The sequence below is a fragment of the Pelophylax lessonae genome (genome assembly GCF_965119305.1).
Source record: "Pelophylax lessonae genome assembly, chromosome: 5".
Taxonomy (NCBI): domain Eukaryota; kingdom Metazoa; phylum Chordata; class Amphibia; order Anura; family Ranidae; genus Pelophylax; species Pelophylax lessonae.
Genome location: NC_138772.1, coordinates 69,221,397 through 69,245,466, shown reverse-complemented (window position 1 = coordinate 69,245,466; position 24,070 = coordinate 69,221,397). Strand labels below are relative to the sequence as shown.

The following is a 24,070-nucleotide window of genomic DNA, read 5'->3' as shown; positions in this document are numbered from 1 at the left end:
CAGACTGAGGACATCTATAGGCGGAAAAAGGTTGTGTGGGGGAAATCTCTGGATTGCAGGTAAGAAAACTAGCAGAAGCTTGTTTTGTTCTTTCATCTTCTAAAGGGGCTATTAATTTTTATTTTGTTATTTTTGGCTGGAGTTTTGTGTTAGGTGGACCAATGCAAATTCACTCTCTAATACACATTTTCACAAGAAACATAATAAATAAAAGATGCACTCACCATTCTGTGATGTGTGGTCTTTCTTCGGCAAAACTCCATTTTGTAACTCAGTTTCATCACTTATTTTCCACACCAAGCCAATTGTGTTCAGTGCTTTCCATTCACAGAAGCCAGATTCAAAGTCACATCTTTTAAAATTACCTAAGCAGATAAATATAAAAGCATTTAAATTTTTTTTATTTTTTTTTTAATCCAGCGTCTTATAAGTACAAAAATCATTTTTGATGAAAAGCAATTGAGAGAATTAACAAAGACTGGCGCACATGGAATCATACTCCACTTTTGGAAATTAATATATTACTATGCAAAAGGTGCCAAATTAATAAACCTAGAGAAAGTAGAATGTCAGTTTGGTGCATTGGGAAATATAAATGTAGAAAAGAAATTTAGAAGGAGAAATGTGGCGTGAAAAGGGTTTTTTTAGAGCAAAGTAGTAATAATATTGAAATAACTATCTTTTGCCCAAATGTGTTGTTGTGGTAGAAAAAGTGGCAGGAAAATAGCAATTTGTTGTGAAAGATGGCATCCAAATGTATGTGTTATTTTTGAGCAAAAATATATAGTTTTAAGTATATATAGGTATAGTATAGAATGTTTTGCATATTTTTCATATTCTTCACAAGTTTACAATAGTCATTACATGAAATATTAATATATAAATGTGCCCGAAAAATAGTGGCATTTGTGAGAGAATGAGAGCAGATGTGGGGAAAAATGTGAATGATTACCTAACAACTCCATTCATCAGTCAGATGATGAAAATGATTTATGTATATATTTTAGTCTTGAGTTTACTCTTTCATTTTTGTTCACTCCTACATTTACTTTAAAGCGGAGTTCTGGCCTCAAAATCGACAAAATCGATTTTGGGCCATCCACTTGCTGAGGCGCGTCATTCCCTGCTAAACAGCTTCTGGGCATGCCCAGAAGCTGTGGAGGGATGACGTGCCCGCATCGGAAGTGACAGAGGGTCAGGGGTTAGTTATCCAAATAGGACAGCAAAGTGTAGACACTGATAGGAGTCACAAGACTGCTATATACTGCTGATGAGAAAAGCTATTTATGGTAGCAGTTTATATTTACTAAAATAATTGCATTTCCATATTCTGTGTACTGTGGGAGACCAGATATAGTGAATGCAGGGTCCTGGGTTTATTAACACTTTAAAGACTTTACTGTAGATACTGAAGTGACAATAAAGCAGGATTTATTGTCACTCCTGTATCTACAATAAAGTCTTTAAAGAGGGTTTTTGGAGTTCCCGGCTCTTCCTACTATCTCTTTTTGAATGTATATTTGGTCAAAATAAAAATAACGAACTTTTAATCCAAAATAGTACACGATTAAAAATAATTGCATGCTCATTATCCAATGAAACTCCTAACTTCTTTTTTCTTTTTTACCATTTTACATCTTTTTTATTCTTAGCAGCTGTTTTACTATAGAAATGACATACATAACTTTTGTTAATTTGGTGCAAACGATGCAACACTATAAAAAAATTCCCGCACTAATAGTCTAAAGTTTGACACAAAGCATGCACTTTCTAGCAACTGGGCTTATTTGTTTATTCATTTGGTGCACATCATTCCATCCTTGTTTCTGTGCATTAATTCTGGTACATATACCAAATTGAAAAAGGTTGTCAACCCTTATGTATACCTAGTAAAGTGACAGGCCTCACGTGATACACTGAAATGAAACAAGTCTTCCTACATAAGTTGTATCTGTCTATCTGCAGTCTTCTCTTACAGTGCCTTGCAAAAGTATTCACCCCCTTGGCATTTTTTGTGTTTTGTTGCCTCACAACCTGAAATTAACATGTATTGTTTGAGGATTTGCATCATTTAATTTACAGAACATGCCCACAACTTTGAAGATGTTTTTTTTTTTTTTTTTTTTGTGAAGTAAACAACAAATAGGAAAAATAACATAAAAAGTCAATGTGCATAACTAAAGTCAATACTTTATAGAGCCACCTTTTGCGGCAATCATAGCTCCAAGTCGCTTTGGATAAGTCTCTATGAGCTTGCCACATCTTACCACTGGGATTTTTGCCCATTCCTCCTTGCAAAACTGCTCCAGCTCCTTCAAGTTGGATGGTTTGTGCTTGTGAACAGCAATCTTTAAGTCTGACCACAGATTTTCTATTGGATTGATGTCTGGGCTTTGACTAGGCCATTCCAACACATTTACAGTCAAGTGTTGCTTTAGCAGTGTGTTTGGGGTCATTGTCCTGCTGGAAGGTGAACCTATGTCCTAGCCTCAAATCGCACACAGAGTGGTACAGGTTTTGCTCAAGAATATCCCTGTATTTAGCACCATCCATCTTTCCCTCAATTCTGACCAGTTTCCGGCTGCTGAAAAACATCCCCACAGCATAATGCTGCCACCACCATGGTGTTCTTTGGGTGATGTCATGTGTTGGGTTTGCACCAGACATAGCGTTTTCTTTGATGGCCGAAAAGTTCAATTTTAGTCTCATCAGACCAGAGCACCTTCCTCCATACATTTTGGGAGTCTACCACATTCCTTTCCGCGAACTCAAAATGCGCCATTTTGTTTTTTGCTGAAAGTAATGGCTTTCTTCTGGCCACTCTGCCATAAAGCCCAACTCTATGGAGCGTTCGGCTTTATGTCGTCCTATGTACAGATACTCCAGTCTCTGCTGTGGAACTCTGCAGCTCCTCCAGGATTACCTCAGGTCTCTGTGCTGCCTCTCTGATTAATGCCCTTCTTGCCCGATCTGTGAGTTTTGGTGGGCGGCCGTCTCTTGGCAGGTTTGCTGTTGTGCCATGTTCTTGCAATTTAGTTATGATAGATTTGATGGTGCTTCTGGGGATCATCAAAGATTTGGATATTTTTTTATAACCTAACCCTGACTTGTACTTCTCAACAACATTGTCCCTTGGCAGTGTTTGGTTAGTGGTGCCTCTTGCTTAGGTGTTGCAGCCTCTGAACCTTTCAAAAAAGGTGTGTATATGTGATGACAGATCATGTGACACTTAGATTGCACACAGGTGGACATCATTTCACTAATTATGTGACTTCTGAAGGTAATTGGTTGCACCGGAGCTTTTTATGGGCTTCATAACAAAGGGGGTGAATACATATGCACATGCTAATTTTCTGTTTTCTATTTCTAAATAATAGTTTTATGTATATATTTTTCTCATTTCACTTCACCAACTTAGACTATTGTGTTCTGATCCATCAAATAATATTCAGCTTAACAAAATATTGAACTTAAGGCTGTGATGTAACAAAATAGGTAAAAAGTCAAGGGGGTGAATACTTTTTCAAGGCACTGTATATTATAATTTAAACAGCTTGATTGAGTTTTCAGAAAACAGGGGGCAGAGAGCTGAGATTTCACGCTGCAGAGCTCAATGAGAAGAACTGAGAGCTAATTGGAGGGAAAACACACACCCCCTTCAAGAAGCACACAGGAACAGGGCTGAGGCTGTCCATCACAGGCTGTGTGCTGGAGATCCCTTCCCTGTCATATTTTTTCTCTTGCTGTCAAAAAACTTGGAAGTGATTCATGCTGATAGCAGAGGAATGCAGCAGAAGACAGAAATGACACTTGGACTGAGACAAGTATGCACTATAGAGGGATATGCTTTGTTCATATTTATTACTGAGGTTTACAACCATTTTATTTTCCCCCATACAGTATGTTGTTAGGAGGCTGGCTGTAATTTTATAAATACCTGTTTTTTTATGCAGAAGTATCAATATATTTTGGAAGTTTTATATTAGGACCGGTTCACGCCAAAACGCGATGCAGGAAAGGCACGTTTTGTGCATGTTTTTTCCGTATTTTGCAAGTGAACATGCTGCCCTTGCAGTCTGACTGTATGTGCCAATGTATTGTTAATGGCTTCCCAAATGTGGAGGGGGTGGGAGCGGCCAGCTCAGGCTCTCATTGGCTCGCTGAGAGGGTGAGTCGGGTGCCGGTCCAGCTGACAGTGGGTCACAGGAGTGTAAAATGAAGTGCACTGGTTTGATCCACAGGAGAAGTACGGCCAAACAAGCTTTGGCCATACTTCTTCTTTAAGCTGGAATTCAGCTTTAGGTTCTAGCCCTTCCACTCAGTGTGATTAGAGTTGGATGAATTGTATATAAATCAAAGAAAAAAGTTAACAATGTAATGCGTTGTAACAATGTGACACACACAGCAGGGATGCGTTATATGGAGCTCAAAGCACGGGCTGCTGTGAACAATCCCTTAAAGGAAGTTTTGGCTGGAGTTCAACTTTTAACATATGACATTTCTAACCTGCTGTAAATCCTTCATCACTGCAAGAACTCAATATAGTGTCGACAGTCCATCAGTCTCAAAGTAATTTTTCTAAATTACAGTTACATAGGAGAAAATACATCTATCATTAACATTCCGCCATATAAAAAAAGGATGCATAAAGATACTTATGATTTAAAAAAATAGGGCATGTTGAATGGGCAGGAAATAATGGATTTCAGCAGCACAGAGGTGATGCAGGGAATAGCAAATCAAATGAATAATTACTTAGAAGGTTGATGTTTCAGTTGCTTATTTACCATATTAATATGCCTTTTAAAGGACCGCTGAACCTTATCACTGAATTGCAGGCAAACATAAAAACACCAATTAATGCAGTTATCTAGTTGTTAAAAATAATTTAACTTGTTTTTATGTTTATTTATTTTTAATGCAAACAAGTATCTGGTTTGGTTTCAGCCTCTTGTATTCCTAACCTCAGACTGGGAGAGGCACTGTAAGGGCCCAATTAGATATGCTGAGAGCATATGTGCTGACCAGAGGAGAGATGACCTTATCAGTCTGATGTTTCTCCTTCAAGGTCCAATCACAAGCTAGAGCAGGTAGTTGACCAGAAGTGAGATGACCTTATCAGTCTGATGTTTCTCCTTCAAGGTCCAATCACAAGCTAGAGCAGGTAGCTGACCAGAAGAGAGATGACCTTATCAGTCTGATGTTTCTCTTTCACAGTCCAATCACAAGCTAGAGCAGGTAGCTGACCAGAAGTGAGATGACCTTATCAGTCTGATGTTTCTCTTTCACAGTCCAATCACAAGCTAGGGCAGGTAGCTGACCAGAGGAGAAGTGACCTTATTAGTCTGTTTTTTCTCCTTTAAGGTCCAATCACAGGCATGAGTAGAGAGATGACCTTATCAGTCTAATGTTTTTTCTGGAAGGTCCAATCACAAGCTAGAGCAGGTGGCGGACCAGATGAGAGATGATCTTATCAGTCTGGTGTTTTTCCTTCAAGGTCCAATCCCAGGCATGAGCAGATAGCTGACCAGAGGAGAGATGACCTTATCAGTCTGATGTTTCTCGTTCAAGGTCCAATCACGAACTAAAGCAAGTAGTTGACCAGAAGAGAGATGACCTTATCAGTCAGATGTTTCTCCTTCACTGTCCAATCACAAGCTAGAGCAGGTAGCTGACCAGAGGAGAGATGACCTTATTAGTCTGATGTTTCTCCTTGACTGTCCAATCACAGGCTAGAGCAGGTAGCTGACCAGAGATAGATGACTTTATTAGTCAGATTTTTCTCCTTCACTGTCCAATCAAAGGCTAGAGCAGGTAGCTGACCAGAGATAGATGACCTTATTTGTCTGATGTTTCTCCTTCACTGTCCAATCACAAGCTGGGGTTGGTAGCTGACCAGAGGAGAGATGACCTTATCAATCTGATGTTTCTACTTAATAGCCAAATTCTAGGCTGGAACAGATAGCTTACCAAGCTGTCTGCAGCAAAACAAAAAGTTGGGTCAGCAGCTTTGCTGTACAGTCTTGCAGCTCTGTGTAAATTTTAGGACTGAACTGACAGAAATACAAATCCATTGGCATGCAAAATAGTTTTCATATTTGCATTTTTCTGTGCATTTAGCAGTTCAGCTTTAAACCTGAAGGTTTGAACCAAAACCCGGGAAGGAAGTTTCTTTCTTCCTATGCACATGCTGTTTCCTAACTTAAGCAAACAAAAAGGCCCTCAGATACTTTTCTATTACCAGTGCTATCTCCCATAAGGACCCAATGGACTGCTGACTATGAGATAGTACCAGGTTTCATCTGTAGTGAATGTTTGATGAACATCACCATCACTGCTTCAATATGTTTGTCTTTATATTTACAAATTTGACATACACACTAGGACCATCAAACATTAACATTTATTAATGACTATTTTCATAAAACCAATCACTTTTATACACTGTATGTCTAAAAAAGCCCTGGATAAGACTGTACATTCTATTTAAACCAATACCACCAAACTCCTTGGACCCTACAGATAAGCATTATGCTCCTGTTTTTTTTTTTTTTGCTAGAATCACACAAAGAATAAAAGCCATGGCTTAGATACAAAGGTACTTTAAGGATTAGGCAGCATTTATGAGGAAATTATCGAACTTGGCATGAAAATCTTTTGGTTAACTGCCATATAATTTAGTCTGCATAAAACAGTTTGCTTTCTCATAATCCTGGCTTTGGCAGAAAAAAAGACAAAATAAAAAACATCAGTGATATAATTTTCAGCGTTAAAGACGATATTCCTTAGCAATTCTTAGCAATTGTTCAATTTTCTATCTGAACAGAAAAAACATTTTATCATTTGTAATGCAGGGCAAGATAACTTAATTTTCATCAAGATTTTAATAGAAAGTGTATGTATTGGCAGAGGTCAGAAATGGCAATGGTTCTCCTGACAGGTTTCCTTTAAAGCAGAAGTTAGGCGAGTTACAGGGATTTGACTGTTTTGCCCACGATGTATACATCTTTACAAAAATCCTCACCAGTGCATCATCAAGGCTTTTGTGGTTTCAAGGTGGTCAACTGAAATTAATAAATTATTATACTGCCTTGTTCTCATATGGGGGTTACAGCTGTTTCATTAAAATATGATTTCTATTTGTTTCAACTGAATAGATTCATGAACAACACATAAATATTTAATTATCATTTTATTTAAAAGGATATATGCTTTTTGGTTGATTTTTTTTTCATACATATTTTATGTGAAACCACAAATGACATAATCATTGCTTTGCCTGTTTTATTTACTTTTTATAGTCTCAGTTATCCTACATCCTTTCTTCATTCAGCCTCAGTTGCTAAAAGGGTGGCAGGTTTCCTTCGTAGACATATGTGAAAGGTAGGTGTTTGTGGTGGCCTCCCCATTTTGTGGAAATCCATCTTGGTCATCACACGAAGCATCCCGGTGATCCGATTGGTTTGTGCAAGTGTGTTTAACTACTTCAGCGCTCTTCCCTGTGCATGCCTGAAATTTGTACATTTCTACTATGGGCCTGATGATCATGAGTCCTGTTATGTTGAGGCATTATCATAGGCGTGCGCACAGGGTGTGCCGGGTGTGCCTGGGCACACCCTAATCACCTAGGGCACATTAGCATTATCGCTCTGTTTGCCAGTGAGGAGATGGGAAAGATCTCCCTCGGACCTGCTCTGCCATAAGAGAAGTGCCACACACTTCTATTTCACTTTGCCAGCAGGGAGAGTAATGTACCGGGGCCATATACATGTAGGCAAACACATGCATGTGTATTTAAACTTTGGGGTGCACACCCTAATGCAATAGGCTGCACACACCTATGTGCATTATGTATTACAAGATTTCCAATACAAGGTTTATTTACAAGTGAATGTGTCCACTTACTCCAGCTATACTATCAGTAAAGAACCTGAGAGCACTGAGAGTCTGTGAGAGCGGAGCTTGGGGACTGTGTGTTGGCAGAACAGGTATCCTGCTGGCAGAATAAGATGAGGTATGAAACTATGAAACAACCACAAAACAGTGGTCACACCAAGAAAGGTTGGTGATTTTTCCCAGTCCTGGATCTGCCCTGTGGTTATAGGAGTCTGAAGTGACTGGACTCCTAGGGGAGGATTTGAGTGACCTCCCAGAGTGAGCCTTAAGACTAAAGGGTGAACACCAGTTCATCATGTAATGGGAATCTGTCCTCAAGAGAGTTTGGAGCTTCGGCACATACAGTAAGAGAGCCTGAGTGCTTTATGTAAACCTGGGCACACAAAGGCATGTAGTATTAAGTACCTTAGCTCTAAAGTTATAGCAATGTCCCCTTAAGTGCTCTGTGGCCTAAAGAGCGCTAGTCACCCCTGAACAAAAGAAAAAAATGGAATAATCAGCGCTACACCAAACAATAAAAATAAAATGGCTGCTAGCAATCAAAGGAATATACAATCCTCACCAGAACATAAAATACAAAGGATTGCAGCGCTCCCAAAGAATAAAGTTTTTTAGTGAAAAAGTCCTATTAAACAAAACAGTAAGCTCCTTCTGAAATACTGATTTGTAGAAGTGACAACTCACCAAATGTAAATGCTGTCTCACTTTGGAGAACAGCTGATACACATTATGCAATTGCAAACAGTTGTGTTCCTTGATGACCTTTCTCCTATCCTGGCCGGGGCCCTTCCCTTCAAGCCTGGGGCTCTTCGCACTGATCCTGGGGCCCTTTACTCTGATTGCAGGGCCCTTTATTACGGTCCTGCAGTGGGACCCTTTCACAAGTTCTGCAGTGGGCCCCCTTCCTGCCATCTTGGGGCCTCCCCACGGTGGTGGAATGCCAGAGCCCGGTCACAAGTGTGACCTTTGCGATCCTGGAAGTTCACCCACTGGTGTCAGTCATTTTTATTTTTTGGTATTTTAGTTGTATTATTTTTTATCATTTTATTTTATTTTTTTTACAATGTCACTGACTATGACTCTGTCCATTCAGAAAAGGAAGGAGCTGGTAAATTACATATTCACTAACCCCTTCCTGGTTCTCTATTGTGACACATCCCCTGCAGCAGCTGGCAGAAGAGGGAAGGGAGCACAGTGGGGGGAGCACAGTGGGGGGGGGGGGAACAGGGGAGCACACAGGGGCCAAGAGACAGCAGAACACAAGTGAACTGAATAGGAGGAGTGGCGGGGGCAGCATACAGAGGAACCAATCTCCTCCATTTTTCTCCTGCAGCTACAGGAGGAAAAAGGAGGACAGTGATTTCTCTACATGCTGCCCCTGCCGCCCCTCCTATCCAGGTGTACAGGGGAGTCGCACAAGCCCCCTGGAGCATGGGGCCTGGTTGCAATTGCAACCCCTGTAGTTAAGCCCTTGGAGTGTGTATCAAATTGGAGCCAATTACCGGCAATGGCCGAATTGGTGCGACGCTGACTTTGCGGTGCTGCACCAAGATGTCTGTGAAATCGTCTCCGAAGTCAGACTGAAATCAGCTGAAGTGTAGTAATTAGTGAGACAATAATAAAACAAAATGATAGAAGTAAGCACCCATGTCAGGGAAAATATTTGTGCTCCTCCTTAACTCCCCACATGCAGTGCAAACTCACCACAAGGTCTGTGCTGTCATACAGTATGCAGCAAACACACTCGGCAGGAATAGTTAGATGAATCCTTTATGTCATCGGATGCAGCCTCTGTGAGAATCTCCAAACCTGATTTCTTTTTAGGGGATAAAACAGCTGCTCTCGCCACCCAATGATACCATTAAACAAAGGAATAGGTATCATTGTGTATTCATTTAATAAACAAGGCAGCTTATACAAGTATAGATCCAGCAACAATATTAACCCCTTCAGGCCTAAGCCTTTTTCTACCATTTGTTGCTTACAAGTTAAAATCAGTATTTTTTTTGCAAGAAAACTACTTAGAATCCCCAAACATGATATATATATATATATTTTTTTAGCAGAGACCTAAGAGAATAAAATGGCAAACTTTGCAATATTGTATGTCACACTGTATTTATGCAGTGGTCTTTCAAATGCAATTTATTTGAAAGAAATACACTTTTATGAATTAAAAAAAAAAAAACAGTAAAGTTAGCCCAATTTTTTAGTATTATGTGAAAGATGATGTTAAACTGAGTAAATAGATACCTAACATTTCATGCTTTAAAATTGCGCACATTTGTGCTGAATTAACTCTTCTCATCCCGACTGCCTAGTGGTGACCATGAAAAATGAATACTTTACAAGAGTCCTGAATGGCATCCAGAACTGCAAGCCTGACAGGTGCAATCCTCTGACGCTTCCATTACATTTTAGTAGTGGGTTCTGTATTTTTATATTCCAACTTGTTTGTTCCTTTCATGTTGCATTCTTTTCTGCTCTAGAAAAAGCCTCTTCTACTGCTCCCAGCTACAGTCACAGTACATAACAGCTATAAAGAATGTACAGAGCTCAGCACCATTTCAAGGTGAGCGTCACTGCTGTCTGTAGATTTGCATTGTTTTCCTACAGAGTACTGCTCCATCATTTATGCAGGGCTGGGCTACAGGGACACTCTACTAAGCTATTATCACTAAAATGTATCTATTGCCTGTCTTGTCTGTCCAGTGTATGACTGGTCTGGAGCTACACAATCTCTTAAACTTTATGAAGCTTAGATGGCTGTCATTACAGTATTTATACCGTCACAGAGTGTCACAGGTATCTCCTGCTGTAGGGACAAGTACAAAGTGTATTCTAAACCGTGTTATCATTTAAACAACAAAATAATGAATTAGTTATAGCAACCTCCAAAGTAAAAAGCAAATATTTAATTTATTTTTTCAATTTAATCCCTTTTTTAACTGTGAGTTGAATTAACTAAGCCCCAATTAATGCCAACCTTCCCAAAGCTATAAAATAGCTCTTTTTTTTTTTTTACCAAGTGTAGCACCCTCCTAGGTAGGTGCTAGGTCTGTGAGTATAGTTTTTGTCTCTGTCCACCTTTTAGCGGAGCAGCAGGTAAATTCTACATAGCACTCTGCTTAACAGGGAGCAGGATCTGTGAGTTAGTTCTGCTCAGTGTGCCCAGTGTGTGTTTCATATGGTCTGGGGGAGTGTCCCCACTGTGCCCAATGGGGAGGCACATTGGACAGTGGAGGAAACCTGGCCAAAGAGGACACAGGCTTTGATACAGCCCCAGGGATTGGCACAGACTGCTGTCTACAGTGCACTACAGTGTAGTCAGTGGACGGGTGTCAGCTGGTGGAGGAAAAAGTGTACTAGGTGAGGGCCCTGAAGAGAAATACCAGAAGGAACATTTACCTCAGATTCATCCAGTGGCAGGATGAAGTAGCGGCCTTGCCGTATTCTCAAGTTAGAAGTCCTCAGAATTGTGAATAGTTCAAGTGTTGGAGTATCCCACTCACCCCTTCTCCTATCCCAATTTAAAATAAAAACAACAAAAACATCAACCCCTAGACTGATCATTGACTGAGCCGAACGTAAAGCATTAAGATTTCTGTATGCAGTTGCTACGGGTAAACCAGGGGAATCAAAAAGTGTTAAAAACCAGCAACCCCCAAGGAGGCAGTGCTACACATGCATATTTAACTTTTTTCTCGATTTTTTTTATTGGTTTGCAACACCTAAAAAAATTTGAAAAATGCTTTTATTCTTTTGTTTGTTTCTTTTTATTCAGATTTTATTTTACAGGCAAAAATACAAAAACAAAATAACTACCCACCTCGAAGGGTGGAACAGACAATCCAACAACACAATACAAAAAAAAAAAGGGGGGGGCTGGGTAAGGAGCGCAATCATCATAACAGAGTGATTAACAAATAGTCTTTATCAAAAGTTAGGATGCATGCACTTGTTCCACTTGGACCATATTGCATCAAACTTCCACATAGAGTTCCTAAGATAGTAGGTATGTTTTTTCAAAGAGAATACATTTGTTAAGCTCTGTTATCCATTCAGAAAGAGAAGGGGGCTGAAGGGAACCCCACTTGAGTACAATTAGTCTGCGGGCTATAAATAGCGCTCTCAAAACAGTGAGCCGTAAATTCTGATGGGTTAAAGCTAAATCCACATAACCAAGTAAACAGGTAAGAGGGTTAGCCAACAAGTTGACCCCTTTCACACATGGACACCTTGGTTTCTACATAAGGATGCCATGGCCCCATATCAACCAGAAAAATTAATTTATTTATTCATTTTTAGGATAATATGCATATGTTTATCTAAAAAATACCAACAGGTCACGGGGTGATCTTGTATACCGAGATTGTAAACCTGCAGACCATTACATGTGTATTGGTAACCTTAAGACTGCACGCTTCTTAAACAAGTTGTCAATCTTTGTTTTATTCTTTAACCTCCCTGGCGGTATGATTCTTTCGGATTTTAGGTGCTGAAAGCGGTACCATTATTTTGCTTGCAATTCTGGAGAATGAGCAGCCCAAACCAGCTATTTACTAATGATTTCTTTTTACCGTGTGTTCTTCTTTATAACATCCCGAGTATGATAAAGTTTGAAACACAAAATCCTAAATTATAATATAATAAATAACTATAAAATAATAATATAATAATAACACTTTTTTTTTTTCCAAAAAATAACACTTTTTATTCAATAAATGATAGTAAATCATGTAATCAAAAACACTGACATTTTTTTTTGTCAAACACGGATGCAATATATTTTTTTTTTTCCCAAAAAGGATGCAATATTACTCTTCATACTGCTTCAATAAACGTCCCGGGTGTGGAAAATTTTGAAACAGGGTACAGCGCAAAGTCCAACATCACAGTCTGGACAGTAGTACCGTGTTTCTTTTCTTATTTTCCGCCCGGTGTCGTCGTGCTTGGAACAGCACACCACACACATTCTTGTGGGTGCAGCCTTCTTCTCCGTCGGCAGAATGAGGTCCATAAAATGACGACCGGTCAGTCGTTCGGGGTTCACGACACCAGCCGCACGGCGTCCGGATCGACTTACAGTTGGTGTCTGGTGCCTGAGAAAAATCAGCTCCGCAATTTTCCACACAAAGTCCGCATGGATCATAGGCCGGTCGCTTTTCTTTTTCAGCAGAATGAAGGCATTCCATAAACACTGCTCCAGGAGGTGTCTGAAAATTTTTTTATAGTATTTCTTCTGCTGTTTCCGCATTGCTGGATAGAAGGTCATGGCCTGGTCAGCTCTGTCCACACCTCCCATGGTGTTATTGTAATCCAGGGCCAGTTGCGGTTTCAGCACATCTTTTCCCCCTTTTGTATGGACCATGACAGTGGCAGTGCTATGGATGGTGCTCATCAGGCAGACATCTTTTTTGTCGCGCCATCTAAGTGCCAACATTTTGCCTTTCTGCCAGGCAACTAACTCTCTAGGCTTGAGTTTTTTGTTGGCAAAGCTGGGGGGCATGTCACGCCGGTTTGCTCTGACGGTCCCATAAGCATCCGTCTTGTGCTGTAGGAGGAACTCAAACAGTTCTGGGGAGGTGTAAAAATTGTCTGTAGTGACACAATACCCCTGATCCAGCAGAGGCTCAATCAGCGTCAGAACTGAAGCAGTTGCCATCCCATAGCTGCTGAACCTTGGGTTAAACTTAGTTCCTCTTCCGGTATATAGGACCGAGTTCCAAATATATCCAGAGCTGGATTCACACAGCATAAAGGATTTTATTCCAAAGCGTGCTCGCTTGGACGCAATATATTGGATCCAGCTAAGTCTCCCTTTATACGCCATAAGACTTTCGTCAATGCAAATGTCTCTTTCTGGGACATAGGACCGCTGGAAGTTTTTCAAAATTAATTGATAAATGTCCCAGATTTTTTTCAGCTTCCGAGCCGGATGAGATGTTTCATCAAACTCCTCATTGTTGGCAAAGTGCAAATATCGCATTATAAGGGAAAATTTGTACTCCGACATTATGGTTCCAAAAAAAGGAGTGGCCAATAATTTGTTGGTGGTCCAATACCACTTCTGCAGGGGTTTCCCCACCACTCCCTGCAGAATAATAAGGCCCAGGAATCTCCAGATATCCGCACTGGTAACGGGTTCCCACATCCTGCTCCTGGAAAACCGCCGATGTGCTGCGGTTTGTTGTTGCTGGTACCGGTTGGTCTCCACAACAATTTTTTCGATGACCTCATCGGTCAAAAAAAGCTGCAGATACGCCAAGGGGTTATCCTCCTCAACATCAACTTTGAGACCAGGCGTTCCGGTATACGGGAACCTTGGGGGCGCTACGTGCTCCATACCGCAGTCGATCACGCACCACGTACGCACATCGCTCGGCACATCATCATCACTAAACTCACTTTCGTCGGATGATGAGCTTTCCCATGCATCGCTGTCACTCCACTCTCCGTGCGATTCGGGATCGCTGTCGCTATCGCCCAGCAGGTCATACATCGCTTTTGATGTTGCGGCACGCTTGCTTGAGGCTATGGTCGCTCTGCAATAATCCAGATACAAAGTATGGAAATAATGCAGGAAGTGCAATGGAGAAAGCACTGGGGGGGCATAAAAAGGTCACTTTATTATATTTTGGGAATGTAATCCAATAGGATTACAGTGTGTCAGTGTGTTTGGTGTTTATACTTTTTGAATTTGCCGCCGGTTCCACCCCCCGGCGGACGTCACGTCGCCGGAGACGGAAGCCGGGGCTTACAGACGATCGAGAGGAACATCCGCCGCCGGACACCGCTCTCATACATCGCTGGATCCCGGAGAAAAGGTAAGTGAAATCTCCACCAGGATCCAGCGATCTTCCCAGCGCTACCCCGAGTGTGACTCGGGGTTACCGCTTTTGGCTCAAAAATCTTACCCCGAGTCACACTCGGGAATACCGCTAGGAAGGTTAAAAAAATAATTTATAAAAAAAATGGCATGCTTATACTGAAAATGCAGTTATAGTGTCATCATAAACAGAACAAAGAATATACAGAATATAATTAGCATTTTTATTTTGGATGATTAAAATTAAAATGTTCTCCAAATTGTTGCAAAATCTGGAGATTTTTTAAGTTTCACCATTGTAGAGGTTTTTAAAGGTATAATGGAATTTTACATCATTTATGAAATCTGTTTTCATTATCCTAGACATGTTCTTGTGCCAAAAAAAGTTCCTTAGTAGCCTAGTCATTTTATTTTTTTCATAGATATTTGGCAGTACACAAGCAATGATCAAATACCAAAAATTAGGAAAAACACAAATATTTTAAACTGCCCTAAATACACCCTAATGGCAAAAAAACACCCCCTCTAAATAAAATGAAAAAAATTTTTGGGGAAAAAAAATTGATTTTCATTTTTAATCAAATAAGAATTTCCAGTTCCGAAAAAGTTCGGGAGCAATAAAATCAGTCATTTTAAATTAAAAGCAATTTCAGCTAACTCTGCTCATCCATATTTGTAATCTGCAGTGAACGTACATGGTAGTGTTTTCCATCTTTTCAGGGCAATATATAGAAATATTTTTTCAAGACAATGTTGCTAAAAGAAAGCAATTTTCTGTTTGGGAAAACCGTATATTTATTATTTTACAATCATAAATAATGACATAATTATTTCTGAATCAGTAGACCCTTTGCTGAAATGTAAAGATTGCTGTGGTCCATAAGGAATATACAGGTGCAGGAGCTTGCGGTTAATATGGAAAACCTTTCTGACATTATTAAATGATTACCTTACATTGATCTCTCAGGGGATTTTCAGTATCTTTTATCCATTAAAATATGGCTTTTATTTGTTTCAATGGAACGCATTTGGGGACAACAGAAATTTCATGAAAAATTAATTTGTATGGATGTGCACTTTTCAGATGACTTTTACATACATTTTTTATGTGAAATCACTAAATGTATAGATGAGAGGTTTGCCCTGTTTTGCCTCGTCTATTAAATGGGTTTTTATTTATCTTAGTCATTCCGCTTTCCTCCTTCAAACCTTTCCATGTAGGAAAACTCTGCACACCATTGTCCAACTGAATAGACAATACTTAGAGAAAAGTAGCAGCTATTTTGTTGTAATCGTTATCCTAGAGATGTAGGGTCATATCGCTGCCACTCTATGAGATTAATGATTGGCCTTTATATTTAAGACAGATTACAATTATTAGTGTTCCTTTCTCTCTTCTTTCTGGCCCCTTGTTTTACATTATTGCAAAATGAGCAAAACAGTGTGGCCAATAAGTGGGAAAAATGATAGAATTCTTGGGTGTATCATTATAGTGATAGAATTCTTGGGTGTATCATTATAGTGATCCTCAGCAGGAAAAAGGAGGTCCTAATTCCCCTATATAGATCTTTAGTTAAGCCCCGTACACACGCACAGATTGTTGGCCAACCGATCGGCCATCTTTTGTCCAGTGTTGTTTGTTGGTTGAAATGTGCTCTAGACTTGCACTGGACTTTTGTTGGCCAACAAAAACCAACTTCAGAAGTGATGTCATGTGATGGTTGACTTTCCATGTGTTTTTTCTTCTCTGAGCATGCCCAGGCTTGCTCATCTGATTTTTGTCTGCCGAAATCTGTACTGACTTAGGAACAATCGGCCGTTCTTTGTTGGCCAACAAAAATTTTATAGCATGCACACCAGATTTTTTTCGGCCGAAAATTCGCAGTTGGTTGTCGGAAGCATCATACTAACAAGCCTACAATCGGCAGATCTGACGTTGGCCGACAATTTACAGCCAACAATCTGTGCGTGTGGACTTAAGACCTCATTTAGAATACTGTGTCCAGTTCTAAAGACTTCACTTCCAAAAAGATATAAATAAGACAGAATGAGACCCTGTTCACATTCTGAAATTTGGGATTGTGGGCAGAATTCTGCCCACAATCCCAAAATATGTGGAAATTGCAGCACAACGCGCTTTGCGTGTTTGGGTTCCATTATTCTTTAATGGCACCCCAAATGCAATGCAGTTCTGCTGTGATTGTCACGTGGGAAATGCAGTGTTGGAGCTTTGCCTGTCTGGATAGCCCAAGTTTCAGCTGTGACTGTAAGGTTTTGAAGGCTGCTGCAGGTATATGCAGTCACCTCCAGGTGTCTTTACTTTAATTTTTCATTCTAACTAAAATTTTTTCAATTATTTTTCCCCTGAGAGAGTCTCTTTAAAAATATTTTTAGATAGCACTTTAATCTGTCTTTGTACTCCTGTAATTGTTGATACATACTCATGGCAGCCCCCAGACATCCACAGGAGTACAGAATGGGCTGATCAGTGGGCTGTAGGAGCTAGACATGGCATGGACTTCTTTCGGGCTGTGTGGTAAGAGCCAGGGCCATACAGTAAAGCAGTGGTCCTCAACCCTGGTCCTCAGGACCCACTAACAGGCCAGGTTTGCAAGATAACTGAAATACATCCCAGGTGATATAATTTGCTGCTCAGTGATTGCAGTATTCTAGTCTGCATCTCCCCAAGGTAATACTTAAAATCTGGCCTGTTAGTGGGCCCTGAGGACCGGAGTTGAGGACCACTGCAGTAAAGTACTCAGGTCTGAAGTTATGTTTTTTTAGTAGGTGGCTGCCATTTAGGAGGTGGTGGGAACATTTACAAGACAAATTTGCTCAAAACAAAGTTCCCCTTTAATTTAAACTGTTTTTAAAGCTATGGCCTTATCCTCGTGGGACTTAAATGTTGAGTAATGTGGTTTATTTGGAAGCATTTTTATTTCTAAGTTATGTATGTTATTCATAACAGTAACATTTTGGCATGAAAATGCAATTAACTGTTATATCATTACACTATTGGTCCTCAGCGGCCAAGACGTCGGAAAAAAACATGCTGAAAAACAAAGAGACATAAAAGTAGATGGTTGGAAGGAGGAGCTTTTATAATCCTCCTAGTTCTGGGTAAAGATGTCCTTCCTCCCCTAGGGACACTCCAGATTACAAGGCATTCTTTAGTAATTATACCAGTGTGTTTCCAAACCAGATTGTACTTAACTGACACCTTTCATCATATAAACCTTCTCTCTTACTACAACATTGTATGACAATAAAGTCTACAAGTATTTCCTGTCCTCATACTGTTCTCTGCCTGGCAACAGGTCTGTTATATTCACATTGTTTTTCAAGGTCAAATAATCTGCCAAATCAAACTCAATGCAATGAAGGAATAGAAAAAGAATTATGCATAATCACACGAAAACATGTTTTTGCGTCCATTGCACCACGTGTTAAGAAGCTTGGGGTATATAATATGGCTCTATTTTATATTAACAGATAACACTGATTAAAAATGTAATTAAGCATAATGAGAAAATAATTAATGCATAATAAGTCCCAGTAAGTTTTACCATGCTGCTAAATCAAAACATGATGTGTGCGTGTCACTAGGCAATGCAAAACCAAGTTTTCTCTTTTCACTTATGTCTTCTACTTTCCTGGTAAACATTTGATTGTATTGCAATTGCCCTACCATCACCCTTGCCCTCTCACTACTTTCGGACAGGTGACCCCTACCTGTCCTGGTTCTAGGGTCACTAAAACCAAACGCAGGTATCAAATGTTTTTTGATGATCATATTGATCCAGGCAAACCCTAGTAGAACATTATCCTGTAGTAATGAGCCGAACATACCTGGGTTCCTTTCAGGGTGGGTTCGCTGAACATTACTAAAGTTCAAGCACTGAATCACATTGAAGTTAATAGGAGCCAAATCTTAGAAATCAGTAATGCTTATTTTCGAAGCCAATATGCATGGGACTGGTAAACAATTGGTATGAGGGGGGCAGGCACAGCCCTGGAGGGCATGTACCAAAGCAAAATATTTTTTCAATTTCTGTCTTGCAAGGAGCAGCGATTTTAATAATAACAAAGTGAAACATTAAAAAATGCTAATTTCCTTTAAATAGCATGCCTGTGGGATGCCCTTACCTGCCTGCTAAGTGGTGCATCTATACAATGTATACAACCTACCACAGCAAAACTGACATTTAAAAAAAAAAAATGCAGTATAAAATGCTGGTAAATGACAGCTTCCTGACACTTACTTCTGTTTGTAAACAATGTGGCTGGGGATTTTCTTAGTCTATACCAGCTCGTTGTCTTAGATAAGGATCTGGTATAGATGATAATGGGAGACTTCATGTAAAAAAAAAAAAAAAGAAAAATGGTTCAGGGGTTCTCCTTAAAAATACATACTAGACCCTTATCCTTGATGAAGGTCTGGTATGGGTGCCAAGGCGTACCCTACTCAAAACATAAAAAGGCATAAAATTCCCCCAAATTTCATACCAGATCCTTTGGGTCTGGTATGGATTTTAAGGGAAGAGTCCATGCAAAAAAAACAAAAATAAATAGTGTGAGGTCCCTCCAAAATCCATACCAGGCACTTATCCGTGCATGCAGGCTGGTGGGCCACTAAAGGGGAGTGACAAGTGTGCAGTCTTTTCCCTGCATATCTAATCATGTCTATTTTTGGCTAATTACATTAGTTGAAATACCCCTCGCTTTTGTTTACATTTAGCTGCTGGGCCCATGCCACGAGATTGGATATGTCAGTGGGTAATTTCTTTTGGCGAGTCAGAGGGATGTTAGTCATTGTGATTGATGAGGATCTGCATTGCTGAATAACATAGTTTACATTGGATTTACATTGTAGGACATTATTTGTGTTTTTTTTTTTTTAATAAAGGACTTGTCAAAATGTGTCAGTGTGTTTATTTACTATTTACATTTGTTTGCGAATAAGTAGGGGTATTATCTTAACTTATTTTATAACTGAACTTCCAAATACCAATAAGCCCCCTGTCTCAAACCCCCACAACCACTGAGCCAGGGTCATGGATAGGAGGCCCTTGTCCTCAACAACATGGGCAAAAACCTGTCACTTCTTTTTCTCCCCAGAAAGACTGCATTCTTGGATAAGGGTCTGGTTTATGGCGGGGGAACCCAAGGTTTTTTTTCTTCTTTTTTAATTTTTGTGGGTCCACCTCTTAGATCAATTTCAGACCTACCAGGAATTTTGGAGGGGGACCTCACACCAAGGGATCCTGGGGAACAGCACAAAGCATACAGCAGGGGGTTGACAGCCTCAGCTGTGCATGTTTCCTTATGGGACTGTGAAGAGGTGGGCATGTTTATTCTCTCCACTCAGATCTCAGAATACACTTAGCTTCCTGCTCTATGCTGTTCAGTGTGGGACGTCCCCACCCCAATCATTGTGGTAATGATAAGGTGCTGGTGAGAGAATGAAACGCGTTTACCTTCCTGTCCACTCCTGGTTCTTTCATCTCCTGTCATTGTGGTTTTACTATCAATAAAGTGGATTGTCGGTATGCAGCCATCCGGACATTTCTTTGCATCCTCAAAGGGCATGTGTTTTGATCTGATGTCAAATCTACTGCTCCCTGGCCCTGATGTCACTTATTCTTCTGGCAGTGGCCGGGGAAGCCCCAGTTCACCTGCAAGGACAATCTAGGTAGATCACATGAAGCTGCCCTGACCACTGCCAAAAGCACAGATGATGTCAGGCTGGAAGGAGGGAGCTGTGGCATCAAGCGGGAATACATGGACTTTGAGGTGTCAGAGAAGGAACAGAATCACATCCCTGTTTAAAGTCATTAAAATAAATAAATCTTTATAAAATGTTTTGATTATAAAATAATTGCATCTCTTTATATTTTCTCTCTCTAAGTTCTCCAAGGGACATATTTTTAAAGCAGTGACTCTGACATTCAAAAACACTCTCTGCAAGTGAATCATTCAGGTGAATGTGTGTTACAGTGATAGATTTACCACCAGTGACTGTTTGGTGAAAATTACATTTACTGTTTTAATAAATGACTTCAAGCATTAACTTACTGCAAATCACTGGGTCTTCATCGCTCCCATCCTCACAGTCTTGTTTGAAGTCACATGTTGATTCCATGGTGGCACAAGATCTATTGTCCAGGCTGGGCAAGTCAGGTGATTTTTTGCAATCAGTCAGCTGAAATTTACTCAGAGCTATGAATCCATTTATGGTTTTTACTGTACCTTCAAAAGCGAGCTGCAGATTAGATAATAAATATTTTAAATGATATGATTAATTTATGCCCATAACAGTAACAAAAAACTTAAAAGTGTATGTAAATGTGGAAGGGCTAAATCCTTCATCAAGTTTTAATTGCTGAAGGAGAAGGGGGTCAGTTATAGCAGCTGTCATGTTCTCCCACCACAGGTTTCCTAAGGGCCCATTTACATTCCTGAATTGCGGTAACATTTGCGTTGCCGAAACACGCGGTAATGCATGTAACATTGGGAAGAGATTCTTAAACATAGGGCAGTGCATAAAGAAGAGGCAAAGCTAACACAGTCTGAGACGGCCCCCACTGGTCTTAAGGTTTTCAACTAAAAGAGAAAAAGACAGAGCACCTCTAAGTGCAGCATTTATTAAAGCATAAATCACAAGTAACAACTCACTAGATGGATGTATATTAGGGCTTGTAAGCTCCGGTGGTGTATCAGGAGATGGTAGCAGTCACAGGGGTCCTGGAGAGTGGAATACCTATCCTGGTCGGAGGGACGGGTGGACGCTGTGCTGGGGATCCTCCGCCTTCCGGGTTCCGGGTAGGGATGAACACCAAGGACCACACTGGAATGCAGCGCACACTGCGTGACGTCACCGGAGACTGTAGATGACACGACGCGTTTCAGAGCTCATGCACGGCTCTCAATGGCCATGCACGCTCTTTTTTCAAGTGCAGGATCTGTTGTTACTTATGCTTTAATAAATGCTGCACTTAGAGGCGCTCTGTCTTTTTCTCTTTTATATGTATCCACAGCACCAGCTTCACTGTGTTCTCGGAGCTAGCCCTAAAAGCAGCAACCATTATCATATATTGACACATTAACTTATTTATTGGACTTGGACTTTTATGGACTTTTATTTATTATTACTGTCAGCCATCAGTCCAATATTTGTCCCCCCCCCTCCCCCCTCATTACCTCTGATGCCATGGATTTTTTGTATTTTTTATAGGTATAGCCACCATCCCATCTAACCTATGCCAGAGCGCTTGCTCTTTTTCTTGTTTTAAGGTTTTCAACTGGATGACTCCCAACTCGCATTCAAATCTTTTCTCTATATAGAATTTGTATCATTATTATCCACTAACCAATACAATGTACTTTCCATGCCTCAATGTGACTTATTGTAATTCTGTGCATTGTTTATGTTTAATATTCACTACAACTCAATAAAACTTTATTGAAAAAAAAAAAAGCTAACACAGTCTCCTCACTGTTCAGCCAACCTTACTCCCCTAAATTCAGATGTATCAAATTCCTGATATACCTTGGCTGTAGATATCTGCTCAGCGATTCCTTAGCACCCTATTAAGTAACCATATAATGGAACATTGATCGTGTGATCTCTTCTGAAGACAAAAATCAACTAATAAGAGGCCCTGCCTAAATTCCGACTCTCCTGTTATGCAAAGATCATATTCATTTGATTACATGACTGACTGCTGTGGGATCTAAAGAAGGGATTTTAGGGTTTCTGTTATATTTTCTGATTTAATGATGAAACTCCAGCAAAAGCAAATTTTGGATAGTTTATTTTGTTTGAATTGTTTTGTTGGATAGCTCATAGTTTGGAATGCCTTTCTTAGTGAGGAAAAGGACAGCTACAAAAAACTTTACACCAAATACGCGACATAGTCAAATGTTTATTGGCACCTGACCATCACACCTATATAAGCTTGTTGGATATACCATTTCAAAACCATGGACATGAAGGTATAATTAAAGGAAAAACGTTTTTGTTAGTTTTGGCGAGAGTGGAGAGGGATTAGAACACCCGTCATTTCTGATTGCTGTCTGTATCCCTGTTAGGGAGATTCACCCTCTCTATTTGTATTGTTTGTATTGTTTGCCATTATCATTAAAAGTGAAAGTAAAAGAAAATCCTACATTTTGGGCTGTTCCCAGAAGTAATAGAGTGGAAATCTTCCAATGGAAACACTAGTTCTGGTGACCTGGGGGCCCCAAGGGATTCCCTTATGTGCAGAGATTTCCTCTCACTTCCTGTTTTGAGACAGGAAGTGAAGCTGAAGTTAAATCCGCCCAATGGGACACAGATGGCAAAAACAAATCTGACAGGGGGTTATGCAGAGAAGGGCAACCAAACTGATAAGCGGCATGGAGGAGCTCAGCTATGAGAAAAGATTAGAGGAACTGAATTTTTTTTCTCTTGAGAAGAGGAGATTAAGGGGGGATATGATCAACATGTATAAATACATAAGGGGCAGTGTTGGGGTAGTTACTCAAAAAATGTAACTAGTTACTAGTTACTTCTGTAAATTGTAACGAGATTACTTTACTAGTTACTGCATTTGAAAAGTAACTTTACTACTTATTACTTTACTGTCCTTTTTCTTAATTGACCGTGTAGAAGAAGATACATGACACTCTTTCTGCATAGAGTTTATTGTATAAACACAGGCTTTGGGAAACATGAGAACAAAACCTGAAAAAACTGAATAAAACAAAGTGCAACAAAAAGTCATAAACTTCATCCCTCTCTATTCCTCGAAATAACGATTGTATCGCACAGCTTGGGTAACGCAGGAAAGCGCGTTCCTATAGCCTAGTAAAGTAGTGTAGTTACCTCCTATAGCCTAGTAAAGTAGTGTAGTTACCAATATTAGTATTGTAACTAGTTACATTACTTTGTTACCAAAAAAAGTAATGTAGTTACTGTAATCAGTTACTTTGTAACTAGTTACCCCCAACACTGATAAGGGGTCCATATAGTGAGCTTGGTGTTGAGTTGTTCACTTTAAGGTCAACACAGAGGACAATGGGGCACTCTTTACATCTAGAGGAAAACAGATTTAGTCTCCAAATACGGAAAGGTTTCTTCACTGTAAGAGCTGTGAAAATGTGGAATAGACTCCCTCCAGAGGTGGTTCTGGCTAGCTACATAGTTACATAGTTAGTTACATAGTTACATTAGTGAGGTTGAAAAAAGACAACAGTCCATCCAGTTCAACCTATGATGTGTGTGTGTGTTTGCTTTTAGCCGTACATTGTATACCCCTGTATGTTGTGGTCTTTAAGGTGTCCATCTAACAGTTTTTTGAAACT

The 24,070-nt window shown here is 40.0% G+C and overlaps 1 protein-coding gene across 1 annotated transcript in view; it reads right to left on the bottom strand.

Annotated features, from left to right (window-relative positions):
- Positions 1 to 24,070, bottom strand: part of MALRD1 (MAM and LDL receptor class A domain containing 1) — a 558,112-nt gene that overhangs the window by 518,910 nt on the left and 15,132 nt on the right. Inside the window, exons 3-4 of the mRNA XM_082259425.1 lie at positions 20,801 to 20,987; positions 225 to 365 (exon numbers count right to left, since the gene is read on the bottom strand). Coding sequence (XP_082115551.1) covers positions 225 to 365; positions 20,801 to 20,987 — 328 coding nt within the window. The remainder of the gene's footprint in view (positions 1 to 224; positions 366 to 20,800; positions 20,988 to 24,070) is intronic.